Source organism: Ylistrum balloti, unplaced genomic scaffold (assembly GCF_031769215.1).
Source record: "Ylistrum balloti isolate Yb309-2 unplaced genomic scaffold, AGI_CSIRO_Ybal_v1 Utg371360, whole genome shotgun sequence".
Classification (NCBI taxonomy): domain Eukaryota; kingdom Metazoa; phylum Mollusca; class Bivalvia; order Pectinida; family Pectinidae; genus Ylistrum; species Ylistrum balloti.
This window is the reverse complement of record NW_026782721.1, coordinates 98,892-121,852: the sequence shown is the minus strand read 5'-3', so window position 1 is coordinate 121,852 and position 22,961 is coordinate 98,892. Positions and strand designations below refer to the sequence as shown.

Here is a 22,961-nt window from a genome sequence, read left to right as displayed (position 1 = left end):
AATGTTTTTCATGACTTCTTTGTATTACAGCTTTAGTGTCTTTACCATTCTAAAGGTATACCAAAAAGCTATAGGAGATCGAGATGCTTCCCTGGAGATATAAAACCTAGGCTGTTGTTGTCATCTTGATCATAGACTTTGTTGCAAGTGGGAATATCCCTTAAGTCGATGAATAAAGAGTGTCCAGCTAGAGACCAAAGGGTCACTTGTTCAATCCCCGCCAGAGACAGTGTGTTTTTCATTACTCCTTCCTACGGTATATACAGGGACGTCCCTGGTATATCTATAGCAATACCGACATATTCCTAAGGTAAGTAATTATTGAAGTCTGATTGTTAAACTTGTAAACAAGGTAAAGTAAAGGTTTATTTTCATTTCATACTCAAGACTGATAGAGGTAATATGTCTTAAAGTGTCAATTTCAAGAATTTGAGAGTCCGAATTTCATTTATGTGTCAAGAAGCATAGGTGTCTGGTATGCTACCAAAGATAATATCATAATAATTCCTACAAAGATATGCCGTGTACGTAAATTGTGTGTCTCATACCAAAGGCTGTACGCCACAACAATACTCAGCACTTTCAGTAACATTCTTATCCATTTTAAGAAGCCAAGCCGTCATCATATTGACGATTGTATGTCGTTCAACATCATTTTTTTTTCAAGACTAGTGCATTTTATCAAACGAAGAGATCGTGATAAGATATAGAGACTCTTTCCTGGCATCAAGTGATATACATAAAAGTGAAAATGTTTACCATATAACTGAGGACGCAAAGGCTTGTTGACTGCGGATACAGATTGACAGCTCACCGTGTGTCATATTAAATCATAGTCGTTCAAAAGTTTGATACTAGGCTTGCAAGGTTCAAAGCGTTCTAATCACACTGAAGAAGGGTCGTGATATCCTTGCAAATAATGACACTTCGTTGTTACACACGCTCACACTTAATATTGGAAATAATAATGTAAAATAAGATAACATTAATTTAAGAAAATTCATAGTCATATTCAAAATCGTGAAAAATACAGCATATGATATATCGATGTCGGTGTGCTTACCATTAAAAATTCCGATCGAAACAGTCGTTTTGCCAGAACTTACTATTAAGGCAAAAGCTGTGTTATGCAGTTGTGACTTTGGTGCACATATCTAAAATGCACACCAGTACATATATTTAAAGCTAAAAATGTCTCTGTCACTAAGACAAAAAGTAATACTGATCGAGTCACTCTCCTCCCTCCCCATTTTCCACATCCCATGAATTATGCATGCGACGTGGTGAAAGTACCGTGTGATCGTTCTGTCAGTCCGCACGTCTGTCTCTCGTTCGTGCGTTCACTCATTAACTGTAGCAAAATCTGACATAAAATCCCATGTACACATCAAAGGTTAGAACTGTCTAGTGGCAACATAACCTTTTGGAATGCATATCATTCACAGAACACTTTGAATCTTCCAATATCTTGACTTGCAAACCTGCTTGGGGTTTCTTTAGCATACACGTATTATGAGAATTATGCATACGGACAAAAAAAAACAGTAAATGAAATCCGGCCCAACAAGTGAATGTACATGTAAAGGTGTTTAAGCTGATGCACTGAAACATTCATCTGTCAAGAAATGAATAATTCAGAACGTTAAGGGAAATTCATACATGTATAGATGTAGCTACCGATCTCTACCCTAAAAGTGGCCGATGAAGAAGACGAGATATTTTGTTTGTTTGGGTTGGGGTTGGCATTTCGCCATGGCTCTACCTGGTTGGATCAAAGCTTGCTTTGTGTATTGTGACTTCATGGAATTGTGACGAAATTTAACCGTAAAACTGCGAGCAATGGTGGTTAGTGGGAAGGTGTAGACTGCCAGGGCAGTTTTCATTCACTTGTGAAATGCTGACTGGGATTCTTAACCGTGGAAGCTCTGATGTTTTGACCGGACGTGAAGTAAGAAATTATTCGATAGAAAATTATTTCCAACGTCATTTCTTTGATCTTTGCCTTTTTATATACTTTGTCATCAAAGATTTTTACGTATAAATAGAAAACAGGCGATTTTACGTTCTGAAGAAATCTCGCGCGTGGACTACATTTGGACGATGTCGTTGACGGCCAGATTCGGTTAATTGCGTCAACAATTTCAACGTTTTCCGTTTGATAAAGTACTTCTCTTGAATATCATTGAATTCTTAAAGCCAAGAGCAGATTTCAACTCAATTTTGCATGAATTATTGCCACAAATCACAGATTCCAAATTCATGAATTCCGACCTAATAGATACAAAAAATGTATGGTGCCCACATCACAGCCGGATATATTTATCTTAATGGACGTTAACACCAAATTATTATTTAAATAGATGTTTACATCACATAACTTCATTCAAAAAGATGGTCAAGTGATCAAATTCATTATATTTGACGTTTTTACACTTCCGATATTCACTTTAAAGGACGTTTACATTACAGTTATTTACTTAAATTGATATTTTAACTATAGATATTCACTTTAATGGGCGTTTACACAACAGATATTCCCTTTTCTGGACGTTTAAACTACATATTATGACTTGAATGGATGTTTAAACTACAGATATTCACTTTAATGGACGTGTAAACTACATATATTCACTTTAATGGATGTTTAAACTACAGATATTCACTTTAATGGGCGTTTACACAACAGATATTCCCTTTTCTGGACGTTTAAACTACATATTATGACTTGAATGGATGTTTAAACTACAGATATTCACTTTAATGGACGTGTAAACTACATATATTCACTTTAATGGATGTTTAAACTACAGATATTCACTTTAATGGATGCTCAAGACAAGAGATATTCACTTTAATGGACGTTCACACTACAGCTATTCACTTTAATGAGCGTTCACAGTTCAGATATTCACTTTAATGGACGTTCACACTATAGCTATTCACTTTAATGAGCGTTCACAGTTCAGATATTCACTTTAATGGACGTTCACACTATAGCTATTCACTTTAATGAGCGTTCACAGTTCAGATATTCACTTTAATGGACGTTCACACTATAGCTATTCACTTTAATGAGCGTTCACAGTTCAGATATTCACTTTAATGGACGTTCACACTATAGCTATTCACTTTAATGGACGAATAAACTTTAGATATTCACTTTAAATGACGTTTAAACTACAGATTTTGACTTGAATGGATGTTCAAGAAAAGAGATATTCACTTTAATGGACGTTTAAACTACATATATTCACTTTAAAGGATGTTTAAACTACAGATATTCACTTTAATGGACATTCGAAACGAGATATTCACTTACATGGACGTTCACACTACAGCTATTCACTTTAATGGGCGTTCACACTTCAGATATTCACTTTAATGGACGTTTACACTACAGATATTTACTTTTACACTTCAAATATTCATGTTAATGGACGTTTAAACTAGAGATATTTACTTTAATGAATGTTTACAATGCATGTATTAAATTGAATTGATGTTACCATAGATACAAAACATTTCAACAACTGGAACTGATGAATAAAAACAAACAATTGTTTGATATAGCAAACATTTACAATTTATTTACAATTGGCATTTTCATCTATAGATAAACATTACCCATTATGAACAAGGAATGTACAAGATTTTGAATGTAAAAAAAGATCATGTTTAGATAATGTACAAAGTTTAATTACATACAGGTTGTTAAATATCACTGAATATTTTCAATGTTCAAATTCACATTATCATTATGACATATTTAGTGATCTCCCAGGAAATCAACATCAGCCACGGAGCTGACAGAAGTCCTCAGAACATGCTAAGAAAACAGAAATCTGTACTGCATCAGAAAATATCAATTTCTTATCAAGGTCGGATTTCATTGATCAGTCTGATCCGTTAGACCAAGGTCGTTGGTTTATGAAATAAAGGCAGACCTACTGATCTTATATTGATTTCTGAAGAGCTGAACTCTTTCAAGGCCTGCGTTAATATTTGCAGTTCCGTCCTGATTTATACCTGAAATGTTATATTTAAAGTGTCACATTCACATAAACAAAGATGTTCTCATCATTATACTTTTAGAACATGATGATCATGTAGATACAGCCTGCAGTCCTTTGTATACATTTACCATGTGCTTTCTAACCCATCAGCAAAGGGAGGCAACCATAATCATCTTTTCAACACACAGTGTTGTATCTGTAAATATTCATTCTCCAATTCTCAAAAAGATATTGGCAGAACTTAAGAACCAGTTGGATCATCAATACTCTTTAAAATGTGTAATTATATAGAAATCCTGAATCTCAAAATAACTGTGCAGACTTAAGCAAAGGTTAACAGTTTGGTAGACTTGAGAATCTGGGTCACACAATCCACAAACTGGAAACTGGTGTTGGTAATTCTTTCTTTGGCTGCTGGAGTGGCTAGATCTCCTACCATGTGGTACAAGTTGGATTTAAACTGAAAAAAAAACAATAATAATGTATAGATCATTTGCCATTATGATATGTACTGTGTACTGTAAGTGATTGTAGTCAGCCTGTGCGGCAGATATCATAACCTCCCTACAAGATCATGTAAGAATTATTTAATTTCATGTGGCTTATATCAAACATTCTTGTGTAGCTGAAAATTTGGGGGATTTTTTTCACATCATAAAAATCATACAATTTCATGAGGCTGCAAATTTGTGGTTTTTATGTCATACAAATTATACATTTTCATGAGGCTGAAATTTTAAGGTTTTCGAAAAACATACATTTTTGTTTGCACAGGTCTTAGTAGTAGTGTTATGATCTGTGTTAGTGGTGAAACGTTGCTCAAACAATCTGCTAGTGTTGTGATCTGTGTTAGTGGTGAAACATTGCTTAAACAATCTGCTAGTGTTATGATCTGTGTTAGTGGTAAAACGTTGCTCAAACAATCTGCTAGTGTTATGATCTGTGTTAGTGGTGAAACGTTGCTCAAACAACCTGCTAGTGTTATGATCTGTGTTAGTGGTGAAACGTTGCTTAAACAATCTGCTGGTGTTATGATCTGTGTTAGTGGTGAAACGTTGCTCAAACAATCTGCTAGTGTTATGATCTGTGTTAGTGGTGAAACATTGCTTAAACAATCTGCTAGTGTTATTATCTGTGACCACTTTAATCCATTTTTTTAATTTTGTGGATATATAAAGTTGTTGATTTAGAGTACCCACAAATCACACAACTATCAATTATACACAAAATAAATCATTTTACTACGTATCAAAATATAAATCAAATTATGTCGTTGGTATGACAAGATATTAAATGGAAAATTATTTACCTTTGAGAAAATTGTATGACATTTTCCTATCTCTATTGTTGATACGGGAAGTACAATGTATTGTAAAGATTGGTTCTACTTCATGTACTAACTAATATCGTGTTTATCTTTACTCTCTAACAGGGGCTGATTAAGTTTATCGTTGGGCTGTACTCTCTAACAGGGGCTGATTAAGTTTATCTTTGGACTTTACAGCCTAACAGTGGCTGATTAAGTTTATCTTTGGACTTTACTGCCTAACAGTGGCTGATTAAGTTTATCGTTGGACTTTACTGCCTAACAGTGGCTGATTAAGTTTATCGTTGGACTTTACTGCCTAACAGTGGCTGATTAATTCTATTGTTGGAATGTACTGCCTAACAGAGGCCTATAAACATATATTATTCGACTCTTCTGTCATTTGAGACTGGTAAATGCCTAATGTTGGACTTACCACTGTTCCATCTGCCATCTCTTCATTGTAGGTCTCATCAAAGTCACTTAAGTTTAGTTTCATTGATCTTCTTTTGGTCATAAGGAACACGCCCCAGTCTTCCTGTAGGTCAAGTAAAGAACATATTTGTTTCAGTATATACTGTCGGATGTCAGGACAGACAACTCAGGATCATGACAAATAACTCAGTGTTAGACCAGACAACTTTGAATCAGAACGGACACTTCAGTGTCAGGACAGACAACTCTGGATCAGGATAGACATTTCAGTGTCAGGACAGACAACTCAGGATCAGGACAGACACTTCAGTGTCAGGACAGACAACTCAGGATCGGAACAGACACTTCAGTGTCAGGACAGAAAACTCAGTACAATTCAGAGTTAGGACATGAAGACAACTCAGAATTAGAAAAGACTTCATTTTAGAATACACAAACTCATTTGTAATCTATTTATACCTGGTGAAGTATAGTAAAGTAAAGGCCATGGTAAAGTGAACCTCAGTCATGGCCATGGTAAAGTGAACCGCAGTCATGGCCATGGTAAAGTGAACCTCAGTCATGGCCATGGTAAAGTGAACCGCAGTCATGGCCATGGTAAAGTGAACCGCAGTCATGGCCATGGTAAAGTGAACTGCAGTCATGGCCATGGTAAAGTGAACCGCAGTCATGGTCATGGTAAAGTGAACCTCAGTCATGGCCATGGTAAAGTGAACCGCAGTCATGGCCATGGTAAAGTGAACCGCAGTCATGGCCATGGTAAAGTGAACTGCAGTCATGGCCATGGTAAAGTGAACCTCAGTCATGGCCATGGTAAAGTGAACTGCAGTCATGGCCATGGTAAAGTGAACTGCAGTCATGGCCATGGTAAAGTGAAGCATTTCACTTTTTTCTTACTAATTCACTTTTTTTTCACCTTCACCAATTGTTTTTTCCTAATCACCCTTAATAACTCAAATTAACACACAAATAACAAACACGTTTCTGGGGTGGGGAAATTTAGTTTGGGGCAGGAGGGGTTCACTTCACCATGACCAGTAAAGTGAAGCAGCTCACTATTTTCTTACTAATTCACTTTTTTCACAAATTCTTTTTTCTACACACATAAATTACTAAACACATGTCTGGGGCAGGGAAATATAGGTGGGGTGGAGCTGAGGTGTAGGGCTGGGGGTTGGGGGGGCAGGGGGGTGGGGTGACTTTACCATTATGGTATTTTGACCTCGGCTCATTTCCCCATGCTTCACAATACTATGCTACACATGAAGAAAAGAGAATTTGAACTCCATAGCATTTTACTTGCCTTTTATTTTTAAATAATGTTCAGTGACTGACACTTTCAATTTGTACATTTAATATATCACATACATCATACTGAAACAAGACATTATATATACACATGAATTGAATGACGTGCAGTGATCATACATCTTACCTCGAGAAGAGGTTCATCCTGAAGGCACTCGGATACCTGGAAGTAGATTTTATCCCTTTCCTGGATCTCACCATTCCATTTGGACCAGGAGTAAGCAAAGGATGATGCTGTCAGAGCCATCTGTTCATAGGCCATCTCTGCCACAACTGGGTGCTGAAGATTGTTAAGTATAGTGGTTTTAATACACTTGATAGTTTCTCTAACAATATCAGGAATAATATTTCTGGGAATAAAAAAAAATCATCTATTAAAATTGGTATGTCAGCTTTTTATCACCAATATATGTAAAGTCTATACAATAAATAGTATAATGACTGACAAGTAAAACGTTTTGAAATGTTTGTTTTAATGTTAAAAGATAGTGAGGAAGTTTTACTACCAACAGAAAACCATTAATTATATAAAAACACAAACATTCTAATGCACTCTCTTTATAGCACATGAATATATAACAGAAAATCTCAACAAAAAACAGCAATATTTCTACAAAAAAAAAAAATGAAAATGAATTAAAACAATATCCGTTTTGTGTCCTGATAGGAATGAACTTCCTTTTAACAATTAACTGTCCAGGGCGTTGAAGTTGACCATCCAAATAGAGTGTCAACCACTAAGTTTGATCTGATGTTATGTAAGTGTCAACCACTGTTTGATCTGATGTTATATGAGTGTCAACCACTAAGTATGATCTGATGTTATGTGAGTGTCAACCACTAAGTTTGATCTGATGTTGTGTAAGTGTCAACCACTGTTTGATCTGATGTTATATGAGTGTCAACCACTAAGTTTGATCTGATGTTACGTGAGTGTCAACCACTAAGTTTGATCTGATGTTACGTAAGCGTCAACCACTAAGTTTGATCTGATGTTACGTGAGTGTCAACCACTAAGTTTGATCTGATGTTACGTGAGTGTCGACCACTAAGTTTGATCTGATGTTACGTGAGTGTCAACCACTAAGTTTGATCTGATGTTACGTGAGTGTCAACCACTAAGTTTGATCTGATGTTATATGAGTGTAAACCACTAAGTTTGATCTGATGTTGTGTAAGTGTCAACCACTGTTTGATCTGATGTTATATGAGTGTCAACCACTAAGTTTGATCTGATGTTATGTAAGTGTCAACCACTAAGTTTGATCTGATGTTACGTGAGTGTCGACCACTAAGTTTGATCTGATGTTTTGTGAGTGTCAACCACTTAGTTTGATCTGATGTTTTGTGAGTGTCAACCACTTAGTTTGATGTGATGTTTTGTGAGTGTCAACCACTAAGTTTGATCTGATGTTTTGTGAGTGTCGACCACTAAGTTTGATCTGATGTTTTGTGAGTGTCAACCACTTAGTTTGATCTGATGTTACGTGAGTGTCGCCCACTAAGTATGATCTGATGTTACGTGAGTGTCAACCACCAAGTATGATCTGATGTTTTGTGAGTGTCAACAACTAAGTTTGATCTGATGTTATATGAGTGTCAACCACTAAGTTTGATCTGATGTTATGTGAGTGTCAACCACTAAGTTTGATCTGATGTTACGTGAGTGTCGACCACTAAGTTTGATCTGATGTTTTGTGAGTGTCGACCACTAAGTTTGATCTGATGTTACGTGAGTGTCGACCACTAAGTATGATCTGATGTTACGTGAGTGTCGACCACTAAGTTTGATCTGATGTTACATGAGTGTCAACCACTAAGTTTGATCTGATGTTACATGAGTGTCAACCACTAAGTTTGATCTGATGTTATATGAGTGTAAACCACTAAGTTTGATCTGATGTTTTGTGAGTGTCAACCACTAAGTTTGATCTGATGTTACGTGAGTGTCGACCACTAAGTTTGATCTGATGTTACGTGAGTGTCAACCACTAAGTTTGATCTGATGTTTTGTGAGTGTTGACCACTAAGTTTGATCTGATGTTACGTGAGTGTCAACCACTAAGTTTGATCTGATGTTATGTGAGTGTCAACCACTAAGTATGATCTGATGTTATGTAAGTGTCAACCACTAAGTTTGATCTGATGTTATGTAAGTGTCAACCACTAAGTTTGATCTGATGTTATGTGAGTGTCAACCACTAAGTTTGATCTGATGTTATGTGAGTGTCAACCACTAAGTATGATCTGATGTTATGTAAGTGTCAACCACTAAGTTTGATCTGATGTTATGTAAGTGTCAACCACTAAGTTTGATCTGATGTTATGTGAGTGTCAACCACTAAGTTTGATCTGATGTTATGTAAGTGTCAACCACTAAGTTTGATCTGATGTTATGTGAGTGTCAACCACTAAGTTTGATCTGATGTTATGTGAGTGTGAATTTTATCCTGCTATAAAGGGAATGTATCAAGCATGGATCTTTATCTACTGTCAACTGTGTATCAAATTAAACTACTGCCACTGAACAGGCCAGAGTTTTAAAACAAAATTAAAATTCAAAATATATTAAGCAGCTGTGAAATGATAAAAAATGCTTCCAATTTTGTTTAATTCCTGTTTAGAATTTTTCATTAACCACTAGCTATTTCTAACATGCCTTTGAACCACCAGGATCTGGTGTCTAAACCAACTATAAATGGAGTGTATCAAACAAGAATACAACCAACTGTCAATGGAGTGTCAAAAAGAGTCTAGGCCATTGGTCAATGGAGTGTTAAATAGGGTCTAGACCAATGGTCAATGGAGTGTCAAACAGAGTCTAGGCCATTGGTCAATGGAGTGTCAAATAGGGTCTAGACCAATGGTCAATGGAGTGTCAAACAGAGTCTAGGCCAATGGTCAATGGAGTGTCAAATAGGGTCTAGACCAATGGTCAATGGAGTGTCAAAAAGAGTCTAGGCCATTGGTCAATGGAGTGTCAAATAGGGTCTAGACCAATGGTCAATGGAGTGTCAAACCGAGTCAAGGCCATTGGTCAATGGAGTGTCAAATAGGGTCTAGACCAATGGTCAATGGAGTGTCAAACAGAGTCTAGGCCAATGGTCAATGGAGTGTCAAATAGGGTCTAGACCAATGGTCAATGGAGTGTCAAATATTGGTCAATGGAGTGTCAAATAGGGTCTAGACCAATGGTCAATGGAGTGTCAAACCGAGTCAAGGCCATTGGTCAATGGAGTGTCAAATAGGGTCTAGACCAATGGTCAATGGAGTGTCAAACCGAGTCAAGGCCATTGGTCAATGGAGTGTCAAATAGGGTCTAGACCAATGGTCAATGGAGTGTCAAACCAAGTCAAGGCCATTGGTCAATGGAGTGTCAAATAGGGTCTAGACCAATGGTCAATGGAGTGTCAAAAAGAGTCTAGGCCATTGGTCAATGGAGTGTCAAATAGGGTCTAGACCAATGGTCAATGGAGTGTCAAATAGGGTCTAGACCAATGGTCAATGGAGTGTCAAACCGAGTCTAGGCCAATGGTCAATGGAGTGTCAAATAGGGTCTAGACCAATGGTCAATGAAGTGTCAAACAGAGTCTAGGCCAATGGTCAATGGAGTGTCAAATAGGGTCTAGACCAATGGTCAATGGAGTGTCAAACCGAGTCTAGGCCAATGGTCAATGGAGTGTCAAATAGGGTCTAGACCAATGGTCAATGGAGTGTCAAACCTAGTCTAGGCCAATGGTCAATGAAGTGTCAAATAGGGTCTAGACCAATGGTCAATGGAGTGTCAAACCGAGTCTAGGCCAATGGTCAATGGAGTGTCAAACATGAGACTTTACCAAATGTCAATGGAGTGTCAAATAGAGTATAGGTCAATGGAGTGTCAAACATGATACTTTACTAACTGTCAATGAAGTGTCAAACAGAACCTAGGCCAATAGTCAATGGAGTGTCAAACATGAAACTTTACCAACTGTCATTGGAGTGTCAAACATAAGATTTTACCAACTGTCAATGGAGTGTCAAACAGAGTCAAAGTCAATGGTAATACTATAATTACAATTAATTATAGCAATACAAAAAAATAAACATCACACTCAAAATAACAAGCAATGTGATTCCTTGATAAACTGTTCTTTTTTGTTTTCCAGAAATGTATCTAAAGCTGTAAATGATATTTCAATGCACACTTAAATAAATTCACACTGTGTTCAATACCCACCTTAGGCTTGGGAAACCATTTTAAAAAAGTATATATACATCAAATCTCCAAACTTTTTACATGGAAATACATCAAAATCTTAATTACATTTATTTTATTTTTTATATATATATCAGTTGTGTTGAATCCATTCCAATAACGCATGGTTCCACTATCAGTAAAAATGTAAAAGATTGCTATAGACTTCTCTCTTTGTCTCTCATTGTTAGATACGGTAAAGCACAATTACAATAAGATATCAACCTCCTGTATTCATCTGTAAGAAAATACAAACTTAATTTAGACAAAGATGTTGAAATGTAACCCTTATCATTACAGATATTGTTCACATGGTACAATAGACCTTTGTAAAGCTTCAAACAGCAACATAACACATTTTGTTACTCTGTGTCCCATGGTAACTTACCTTGTTCTGAATGCTAACATATTTAGACGAATCTACAGCTGGGAACACATTTATTCCTGCTAGCTTCAACATCTGTAATAGTAAAACAAAGAAATGGGAAATTCAATAAGTTTGGTTGGTTAAAAAGATAAGTTTAGTTTAGTTTAGTTTAGTTTATTACCAGTGCAGGATCGTAACGATCCTCTATACCGGTCTCAGTGATACAATGATAATGTTTATAATTATTGTCATTTGAGACGTCAGATCCAGGAACTACAGAATTTCTGTCTGTTATCAAAAAATGGATACTGCATTAAATTGTAAAGTGGAAATCATTTTTACTTAAAGACTTCAGGCATTAGGCAATAAAACACCAATAACAAAGATTAGAGGAAGGCAAAGATAAATCACACCAAATAGGTGACTGTCAAAAAGCTGGCCACATTTTTATTTACATTGATGAAAAAAATAAATTAGAAAAGGGAATTTCAAGGAAATGCTATGTTTCAAACTAAAATTCTGGCATTGATCCTCTCCCAAGATCTTACTAAACATACAATAATTGACCTAATGTTGTATGCTGATAAAAAAAATGACTACATAAATACCTTGACAAGTTCCTTAGGTGTGACCCAAACATTCCTGATCTTATCCAGCTCCGGCCTGTCCTCTGGTTTACTCAGACAGCAGACAGAATCCTGGACATTACAATTAAGAAACAATGATTTTAGGAACTTGAACTCCTGTACCAATTTCTACTACATTAAGCAGATAATCATCAATTATTTCTGTTTTATGAGTTACATATAGTTAGGATGCTAGAACAAACCAAGCACCCCTTCAATGTTGATAGAACTTTTAATTCACATAACCTTAAGACTACTGATTTCTGAATCCCTATGACAGCGTGTTATTTATACAAACATGTACGTTTAACATTCAGCTGATTATACTACCTTGATTTCTATTTCTATCTCTACAATGGCCGCAATAATGGTGAGGACGGCAGCGTTGGTGCTGTGGGGACGGAGTTCCCAGGACTGGAATGGCATATTCAAGTGAGAATCCTGCATCAATGCAAATGTTCCAAAGTAGGCCGTCTTAAAAAAGAATTCTCTTTTGTCTGCAAAACATTGATGCAAATACAAGATTCAGAATAGTAAGGTCCATATTTTTGCATAAGATTTTTAAGTTATATTGAGGTCAAATTAAAACCAATTCACCAATATTTGTTAAAAATTTTATTTTTGAATTGTTACAGAAATATATTCATTATAGAAATCATAAGATTCAGAAAGCAAGAATGCAAACCTTCATCATATTTCATGTCTGAGAAGCCATCCTGTTTCCAGTGCTTCTTTGTGTAGTCCCATCTGGCAATGAGTGGCTCCTCAGAAAACAGTACTTCAGCTGGGAGTCTGTAACACAGATTAGTATTTATAGAGTTCATATTTTTTCAAGAAAATAATAATTCATAAAAAAAATTATATAAAAGTTATTAAAATGTTCATTTTGCAGTCTATATTATTACAACTGTACATACTTCATGGTGACTCCAATTGGCGGTTTTTCATCACGTTTAGTTTCTTGTGTCTGTTCTTTCTCCTTCTTTTCCTGAGTGGGAGTTTCATTCTCCGTACTAGTGGGCAGTGCCAGGGCAATGTCCGCAACGTAGTCCATGTACTGGATCTCTGGTGGGTCTACCACTGTAACACCATATATGTCTTGAGATATGTTTGATTAATAGGATTGTAAATGACATTGCCCAAGTTCCGTCTAAAATGTCATCAGGTAGATTTAGTCGATGTCAGTAAAAAACTAACTACCATTATGTAATTTCTGAAAGTCTTTCTTGGATAGCTTCAAATATTTTTACGTTTTAAAAGTTGGTTGAGGTCATTTCCTTTACAACAAATCTGTTATCAAAGCAACTGTTATGCTTGACACCTGAATTGTACTTTCTAGACCTACCAGACAATACTAAGTCTTTCTGTTGTTAACAACATGTACGTTACAGAGAAATATATTTAAGCTCTTATGAAAATGATTGAAGTAACTTCTATGAAGGAAATCTGGTAACCAGAAATGATGAGTCTTCACTGCATTGTTTTCCGTGGAAGTGTTTAAAAGAAAATAAATATTTGTCATCAGATAAAGGATATTTCCATGACATATGTAGTGTTTTAAGCCAAGTGAGCTCTAGATAAGAAGAGCCATGATAGACAGAAGCACATGTGAACATTGTGTACTTACACAAAGTGGTTGTCCAGGAGGCCATGCTTTTAGGTTGTGGTGGCAAGTGCATCAGATCAAAGTGTAACACACCTCCAACAATATCATTGGCTCGAAGGTCGACAATGTCGTCGTCTTCAGCGAAGTCTTCCCACTCCTGTGGTTCTGTTACATCACAAAAATGGTTACACAGAATGAGAATAAAGAGAAACCGCCGTCACCTACATGGTTTTCTAATTAATGGTAAGAAGTGCTATAATTAGTAAGTGTAAGTTTTCCTCTTGGAAATCATCAAATCTAAATAGATTATCCGTTTCAATTTGCTAATTTTCTTTTTACCTGGTGTTGCTCGTTCTTCAAACTCCTCTACCTCTTCTTCCTTTTCTTCCTCCTCCTCTTTTTTCTCTTCCTCTTCTTCATCTTTGGGTCCGTCTTCTAACTCCTTCAAAGCAGCCATTAAATCCTGCAAATTTGAAATGGAAGTTTAAAATCATCAAAAGTTTTAATCCAACTTTTCCTTATTTCTAAAAATGAAATTACTATGGTGATGTTATTAGTAAAACACAATAAAATCATGGGCTGATATCTTTCACCAACAGTATTTATAGCTCTGAAAGGGCATTTGGATTTTTTCATGAGCAGAACCTGCGAAAACATGACATTTTCAAAAACAAAAGATATATTTACTGTAGAACTAGGTAACATCAAAAACACAATCTGTTACATAACGATATAGAGCTGCTCTTGTTTCTATATTTAGTTGGCAGACAAATAATAAGGTCACACAAACACAATGTTAATTTTCATATTATAACCAGTAATCTGTAAAAATCCAAATTTAGCAAATGTATAACCAAGTAGTCAATTATGCAAACCACCAATAACCTGATTCACAATTAATAGACAAACATATTTGTTAGAGAGTTACAATTATATAGAATTGTATTGCCTCTTTCAACCTTATCTTATTTCTAATACATGTACATCCTCATCAAGCCCCTAGAACTATTTGAACAGACCTGGCCTGTTTACATTAAGCATATGACCAAAAGAGACCTAGTGTCTTCATATCAAAATTAAAGGCTATATTTCATAAAAGTCAACCTCCCACCAAGTCTCAGTCTCATTCTAGTTTCTCTATCATTACGAACAATGGGGTATGTACATTATAACAATCATTCCATATCTATGTTTGAAAGAAACGAAAAATGATTTCCTCAAGGATGAGTCTATTTCGAGAAGTTGTGGTAAGAGTGAAATTTAAACACCTACTATATCTGAGTAAGTTTAAGATAAAGATGAGGTATTCACTGGTCAACTGACATGTCCCCTTGTACTTTTTATCATTCATGTATCACTGGGCATGTATATTAATTTTTAACTATTAAAATCATTTTCTCAATATTTTTGTTCACAGGTCTAATTCTGTGAGCGTTCCATGAAGCTGTTTGTTAACAATTACTCATTGGAAATCTTAATGGACACAATGTCCTGTAAAGTACATATGTACTTCTAGACTCAGTGATTCTTAAATCTATAGATGTTTTCATGCTGTGATAGGTAAAGCCACTCAGTTAATTACAAGTGATACTGGGTTCATTCCAGTCCATGTATAGCTGCATATTGATAGCGTTAAAGTCAGCTACAAATATTTCATGCTGTATAAATACATATGTATTCAGAAGACAAGTGTTACTGCATACATGTAACCAAACCTGTATGCTGAAGTATTACTGTATAGTGGGAAATGTATGTCACAGTCAGACTTTTCTCAGAAACATCAGAACGGAATTACCAAAAGTACCAGGTACAACAAATACAAAAATTGATAGTGACAATTATGTAACAATGGGAGAATATGAATTTTACTTGGGGAAACACATGGGAAGATGGATTTTCTAGGAAATTAACACTGAGGGAAAATGGAAGTTACTGGTAAGTAACTAACCCAAGGGAGAGATGGATTTTACTGGGAAACTAACACTGAGGAGAGATGGATTTTACTGGGAAACTAACACTGAGGAGAGATGGATTTTACTGGGAAACTAACACTGAGGAGAGATGGATTTTACTGGGAAACTAACACTGAGGAAAAATGGATTTTATTGGTAAGTAACTAACCCAAGGGAGAGATGGATTTTACTGGGAAACTAACACTGAGGGAAAATGGATTTTATTGGTAAGTAACTAACCCAAGGGAGAGATGGATTTTACTGGGAAACTAACACTGAGGAGAGATGGATTTTACTGGGAAACTAACACTGAGGGAAAATGGATTTTATTGGTAAGTAACTAACCCAAGGGAGAGATGGATTTTACTGGGAAACTAACACTGAGGGAAAATGGATTTTACTGGTAAGTAACTAACCCAAGGGAAAGATGGATTTTACTGGAAAGTGAACATTGGGGGAATACAGATTTCACTGGGAAGCTTACACAAAGGGAGAGATGGATTTTACAGAGACGCTAACACAGGGAAAGTGCATTATAATGGGAAGTTAACACTGGGGGGATTTGGATTTTACTGAGACGCTAACACAGGGAAAGTGCATTATAATGGGAAGTTAACACTGGGGGGATTTGGATTTTACTCATTAGTTAAAACTGGAAGAATTTTACTGAGATTCAAAGTTAATATGGAGCATATGGATTTCATTTCTGACTTGACATAATTTCCTGATATACAGTAAACATGCACAAAGAGTTAATAACATTATAAGTCAACATCCAGTGGATACTTACACAGGTGGTAAAAACACAGGTGTTCATAGGAGAAAAGACGAATAGACAAAATGAGGGCATAATTAAAGTAGGAGGTCAGTCAAGGTCATGGTCATATTAAAACTTTGTTGATAAAATATCAATTTCCTGCAAAGTCCCCGAACATAAACAAGATCAACATCTCACACTGTACCTCTTGTGTGTGTATATGTGTATATGGTGATGGTGGTGGTGGTGGTGGTGTGTGTGTGTGTGTGTGTGTGTGTGTGTGTGTGCATGCATGCAAGTTTTTATAAAGAATTTGTTTGAAAATTGACATGATAATATTGTAAAGATATCACTATTACGATAAAACTTTTAGTTCTATTTACATTTTTTTCACTGATGACCTCAGATAAACACTCTGTAACATCTCAACTGTAATGGATTCTAAAAGTTCATAAAGATTAGAAATATATTTTTCTTCGTTTTCAACTTTTTTATGATAGTCAGAGAAGCACATCTTTTCAATACACTCTCTAAGCTTTGAATACAGATTTATTTATGATAATCAGTGAAGCATACCGTCTCTTCACGCTCTACTGGCTGTTCTTCCTCCCCGTCTACCTTCTCCTCCTCCACAGCTGCTGCCTCCTCGGGTGGTGGGATCTCCTCCTCTGGCACCACCTCAGGTTCTGTCAGGCCAACAACAAACCATCAATGGAGGTTGCAGAATGATGTACAAGCCATTATAATAATCCTTCCAAAGTCTTGTATTACAATTAAAATGTACTGTCTATACTAAATTTGTCTATGTATGAGTTCTATTGTGTTTCTAAAGGAAATAACAAGACTTTCTGTCTAAATCAGAAAAGTGTACACTTATGTTATAGATGTTTCACAAAACCATAGTGTAAAGTGAAAGTACAAATATATTGGTGTCATGAGGTTAACGTTTGCAAGCTTATTGTGATGTGGATATTGTGAATGCCACAAGAAGATGACTTACAGTATAACTATTCCTTAGTCACTAGAATCGACCATCAGTGATACATCACTTTGGAGTTGGCAGAAAAAAATATATGGTTTATAATATCTAACAAATCAAAAAACATGAAACTAGCCATGATATTAACTGATTTTTTTCTTATATTTGTTGACACAGTCACATGACCATTATACCAGAAAGTGGGTGCCATATGTCAGATACTAGCCAAGTGGGTGACCTAATGAAATGTCAAAACTAAAAAGTTTACCCTATATTTCTAACATACCTGGCTGCTTTTTTGGTCTAGGATAGAAGCTTTTACAGGTAGGTGAGTAGTGATCATACTTAGGATCCAGGACTCTGATAGCACAGTCTGATAGTGTTAATAAACGTGGGATGTCAAATGTAAATCCCTGCTTCGTAAACTCAAAAGATTTAATTCTGAAAAAAAAAGAAAAACTTTAAATTATTACAAAATGGGCATCAATAATTTTCTTAGCTTAACTTGTACATACCTGAGATTTTACTTAGCTTGCACATACCTGGGATTTTTATTTAGCTTGTACATACCTGGGATTTTACTTAGCTTGTACATACCTGGGATTTTACTGAGCTTGTACATACCTGAGATTTTACTTAGCTTGTACATACCTGGGATTTTACATAGCTTGTACATACCTGGGATTTTACTTAGCTTGTACATACCTGGGATTTTACTTAGCTTGTACATACCTGAGATTTTACTTAGCTTGTACATACCTGGGATTTTTACTTAGCTTGTACATACCTGGGATTTTTACTTAGCTTGTACATATCTGGGATTTTACTTAGCTTGTACATACCTGGGATTTTTACTTAAGTTTCCCCACACACTGAGGCATGTGTCTTCATTTTTAATGGCGTATTGTAAGTTAAAGGTTTCTTGGTCAGCTCGTACAGAAGCTTCTTGTAATAACTTCATTGTTGCATAATCAAGTTTGGTCTTCATCAATGTCTGTAGGTCTTCTTTAGTCTTAGAGAAAAAAGAAGGGCTAAATGTAACAATTCAACTTCATATCATTGCGTTTAAGAGCAAGTAAGGTTAAATTCCCTTAGTTAAACTGAAGATAAACTGAATAAGTTTGCCCTTATTTCCAAGCCCTCTGGCTAAGGGAGCATTGTCAGACCATGTTAGGCTAAAATCTCTTATCCTGCAGGTGCTAAAACAAAGACAAAAGATTTTAGGATTCTTACTACCACTATTAGATCCTGGTTCACATCTAATCCCTACCCTAGGGGAGGGAGGAAGGGAGGGAGGAAGGGAGGGAGGAAGGGATATATGGAGGGAAAGGGTGTGGACAGAGGGGGATTTGTGGATTTGTGGAGGGAGGAATGAAGAAAGGGAGGGAGGGGGAAGGGACATATGGAGGGAAGGGGTGTGGACAGAGGGGGAATTGTGGAGGAAGGAAGGAAGGGAGGGAGGGGGAAGGGACATATGGAGGGAAGGGGTGTGGACAGAGGGGGAATTGTGGAGGGAAGGGATGAAGGAAGGGACATATTGAGGGAAGGGGTGTGGACAGAGGGGGATTTGTGGAGGGAGGAATGAAGGAAGGGAAGGAGGGGGAAGGGACATATCGAGGGAAGGGGTTTGGACTGAGGGGGATTTGTGGAGGGAGGAATGAAGGAAGGGAAGGAGGGGGGAAGGGACATATGGAGGGAAGGGATGTGGACAGAGGGGGATTTGTGGAGGGAGGGAGAAGGGAGGGAAGGGGTGTGGGTCTGGGGTTTAGAAGGAGGAGGCAAACTACTCATTTGAATATGGAGATTCTGTCCTTTAGACCCAAGAATGCTCAGGACAACATTAGGTTGCTAACTAGTACACCCTCTGATCATATAACTTTGAATCTTCTCATAATAACAACACTCCATTGCCAGTCATTCCAGTCACACTGGACTATAGTGTTTCAGAAGTGAATTCAAACAAAGTAATTACATGATAAAAGTGTATTCTTTGAAAATGATCGTATTCATGAAAATAAACCTTTAGTAAAGTATTAATGTGTCTAAATAATGCTAACTTGCACAAATACATAGCCTCTGAGACTTTAGTACACGTGTATGACTCCAACAAATTGTGTCTGACTTTAGTACATACATCTTTGTATCGAGCCACCTCCTCTGATGATAGCTCCTCTGGGGGAGTGTCTTCCAGTAAAAAATCTAGCTCATTGATCAACTGTCAAAACAAACCACAAACCTATTAGTTTCGTCACATATGAAGTAATTAGGTAATTAGCGGTACGTTATGTATATTACTTGTAAATGTTTTCTTAACATGATTGATGCATACTTAGTAATTGCAAATAACACTTGATTTAAGATATGTTGTAAGAATTGAGATTTTTAAGGTTTACAGACTTTTCCATTACAAAACTTGTCAACAGGTTGTTTGTTAAAGAATTGTTTGACAACATGAGGTTGTGAGGAAACACACAAATACTACAATGTTAAACTTTTTGTTTTATTTCACTTTTTATGTGTAAATTTAAGCTTCAGTCAGTGAAGTTTCTGAACTTGAAGATACAAATTCAAATACCAGTATCCATGGATTATGATATTCTAATATCAAGTGCTAAATTTAATGCAACAGGAGGAAACATATTTTACACAGTTACACTGTTATCCTGTGAATTTTATCAAATAGCTTTTAATTACTGGCCTAAGTGGGTGTTTATCAAACTTACAGAGATGTCCAGCTTACTGGCTTGTAAGACAGCCTCTACATCGTCATGTTCTCTGTCTTCCATACGTAGGTTGATGTATGTATTTATTTCCCCAGGAATTAAGGGATCAGGGGAACCATCACACCTCATATATCTGGCCCACTTTTAAATGTTAAAACAGATTTTATAAGTCAATGTTCAGGTTTACAACGCTCATCAAATTAAGAAATGTAAAGTAAACAAATGATTTGATAACTTTATGTACAAATTGATTAGAATTCATCTTTACTGCAACAATAGGACAAAAAGTTGCTGTTCACTTTCAGAATTGTGATAAAGGGTATAGTACATATTGTACTAGTTCATACCTTTGCTTTCTTCCTCCTGTTGTTATGTAGTTCATTCAAAGCATTTGTATTTCTTTCCACGATTTGTGTCAATTCTTTCATCTCTATTGATCTGTTTTTTTTCTCCTGAAAATTTGTACAACAAATAGATATACTGTTTTGTGAGCCTTTGAAAGAAGAAATTTACTTTCTCAAACAATTTGTGATAAATCAGCACTTTATTAGGCAAAGCCAACCACATCAAAACACTGATACCCTATAGAACACCTATGTACATGTATATACATATTTGAATACAGTTTCCTCATAATGTGTTATATGCCAGTATAAATAATTGTGTTAAACTTAGTACATCTGTTAGAAATCTTTCACCTCATTTTCTAATTTTTTCTTTTCTGCAGCAACTTGTTTTTCTTTTGCCTTTCGTTCCTTCTCCTCAACAGCAGCTTTCTCACGAGCCTCCTCTACAAAGATAACGAGACAAAATGAACATACATAAACCCTCTCAGGAAATGGTACATGTTAGTCGTAACTTATTCCAAATATCATAAGTTTTTGAATGGAATCAACTATTTTTGATCCATTTATCTTGAATGAACCAATAGGCAAACTAATAAATGTTGAACTGCCTTGCTATGAAATTTACAGTAGATTTCAATGATAAAATTTATCAAATTGATAATTGAAACTGATTTAATTAATCAATAATACTTCAGGTTTGTATGAATATGATATTTGATGTTCTATAACAACCCCCAATACTGTAAAGTAAATCAAGTTTACCATCTTCCTGTGCTTTTCTCTCATCTTCCTCCTGCTGAAGTTTCTCTTTTTCTGCTTTGGACAGTTTAGGTGCTGCCTTCTTAGGAGGCTACAGAAATAACCAACTCTCTTCATTATACATAAATTTCTCCTTCATATATATTTTTGAGACTTGTGTTGGAGGTATACCTTAATAAAATAACTATCATACAATACAACTACATTTACCGCCGTTACACTGAGATAGGGGTGCACGTGTCTGTTTCTGTGCTTCCATTACATGTACATTATAATCAAATGGATGATCTTGTAAATGACGTTAACTTAAGGTTATACTTCTGAATTTTGTGTGTTTTTACTATATACCAGTCTTATTCGTTCATCACAGTTTATATCAATAACTATCATACAACTACATTTACGATGATACTATCACACTTCCAAATATCTTCACTTTTGGGGGAATATTCACACTTTATCACACTGATACCTCTTATTAGTATCCTGTTAATAGGAGCATGTCACAAGACTTCAAAATCTTTTAAGAATAAACTGAATATCTTTGTTAACATTTTCTGTATTCCATCTGCAATATACATTAGAATTGACCAGTGTTATGTTTGTTCATTTATCTCCTCATGTAACTTAACACTACAAGTCAGTCACTGTTATAAAGGACTTTTGAAAGATATTTATATCTTGAATTTTCAAAAAAAAAAAAAAAAAAAGAAAAAGAAATGATCACCCAATTTATAATTGTGTGTGAAGTAGTGAGTCTATATCTTATGTACTGATAATGTGGTCACATTCTAGTTTTGTATTCAAATGAATCTTTCGCGAAATCAGTAAGCCAGGGGTCGTGGGTTCGATTCCTAGCAGAGGCACTCTACTCCTTTCCAGTTATGTTTGATGCAAGATATAGCGAGGCTTCATATGAGCTAGAGTACCTGGGTTGTGGTTTGTGAAGCCAAATACATCAGAAGAGAGCGTTTTATTAATGTACATGGAAAATATGGTCAACTTCCAGCTTCATGGTCAAGGAAATTTCATGTAGCTTGATCATTGCACCGACAGACTCATACACTGAGGGTTGTAGTTTCCTTTAACTGTGTAGGCACACTATTACAGCGGTTACACTGAGATAGGGGTGCACGTGTCTGTTTCTGTAGTCTGTCTTTCCATTACATATACATTGTAATCAAATGGATGATCTTGTAAATGACGTTAACTTAAGGTTATACTTCTGAATTTTGTGTGTTTTTACTCTATACCAGTCTTATTCGTTCATCACAGCTTGTATCGAAATCGAGAAGTTTCACATTTAGTGAATGTATAGTGTTCCGTGTTGTATTTTTGTCGATTAATATTTTGGTGATGGTGACTGGTGTGCCGTTTAAGTTGGCAGTAGCAGTTGAAAACATTGCTTTGTTAAAGAAATGTGCAGTTTGCTTTCAATATAATTCTTCCTGATCAAATTAATCGTCCGAAAACGTTTGAAGAACGTCATCAAGCTGTAACCGAGCAAACTAAATGATTTACCATGATTATTGTTTCAGTCGGTGCG

General features: G+C 35.9%; 1 protein-coding gene across 1 annotated transcript; it reads right to left on the bottom strand.

Annotated features, from left to right (window-relative positions):
* Window positions 1-4,253: 4,253 nt before the first annotated feature.
* Window positions 4,254-22,460, bottom strand: LOC132562190 (dynein axonemal intermediate chain 7 homolog). Its single transcript, XM_060226922.1, has 19 exons — window positions 22,401-22,460; window positions 21,419-21,506; window positions 21,008-21,099; window positions 20,657-20,761; window positions 20,310-20,450; window positions 19,721-19,801; window positions 18,429-18,598; window positions 17,873-18,027; window positions 17,184-17,293; window positions 14,238-14,361; window positions 13,920-14,063; window positions 13,210-13,372; window positions 12,978-13,084; window positions 12,623-12,789; window positions 12,275-12,364; window positions 11,688-11,759; window positions 7,190-7,342; window positions 5,756-5,857; window positions 4,254-4,473 (listed from the first exon to the last, which is right to left on the bottom strand). Exons 1-19 carry the CDS (start codon window positions 22,458-22,460, stop codon window positions 4,336-4,338), a joined length of 2,262 nt encoding a protein of 753 aa, XP_060082905.1. The 3' UTR covers window positions 4,254-4,335.
* Window positions 22,461-22,961: the final 501 nt, after the last annotated feature.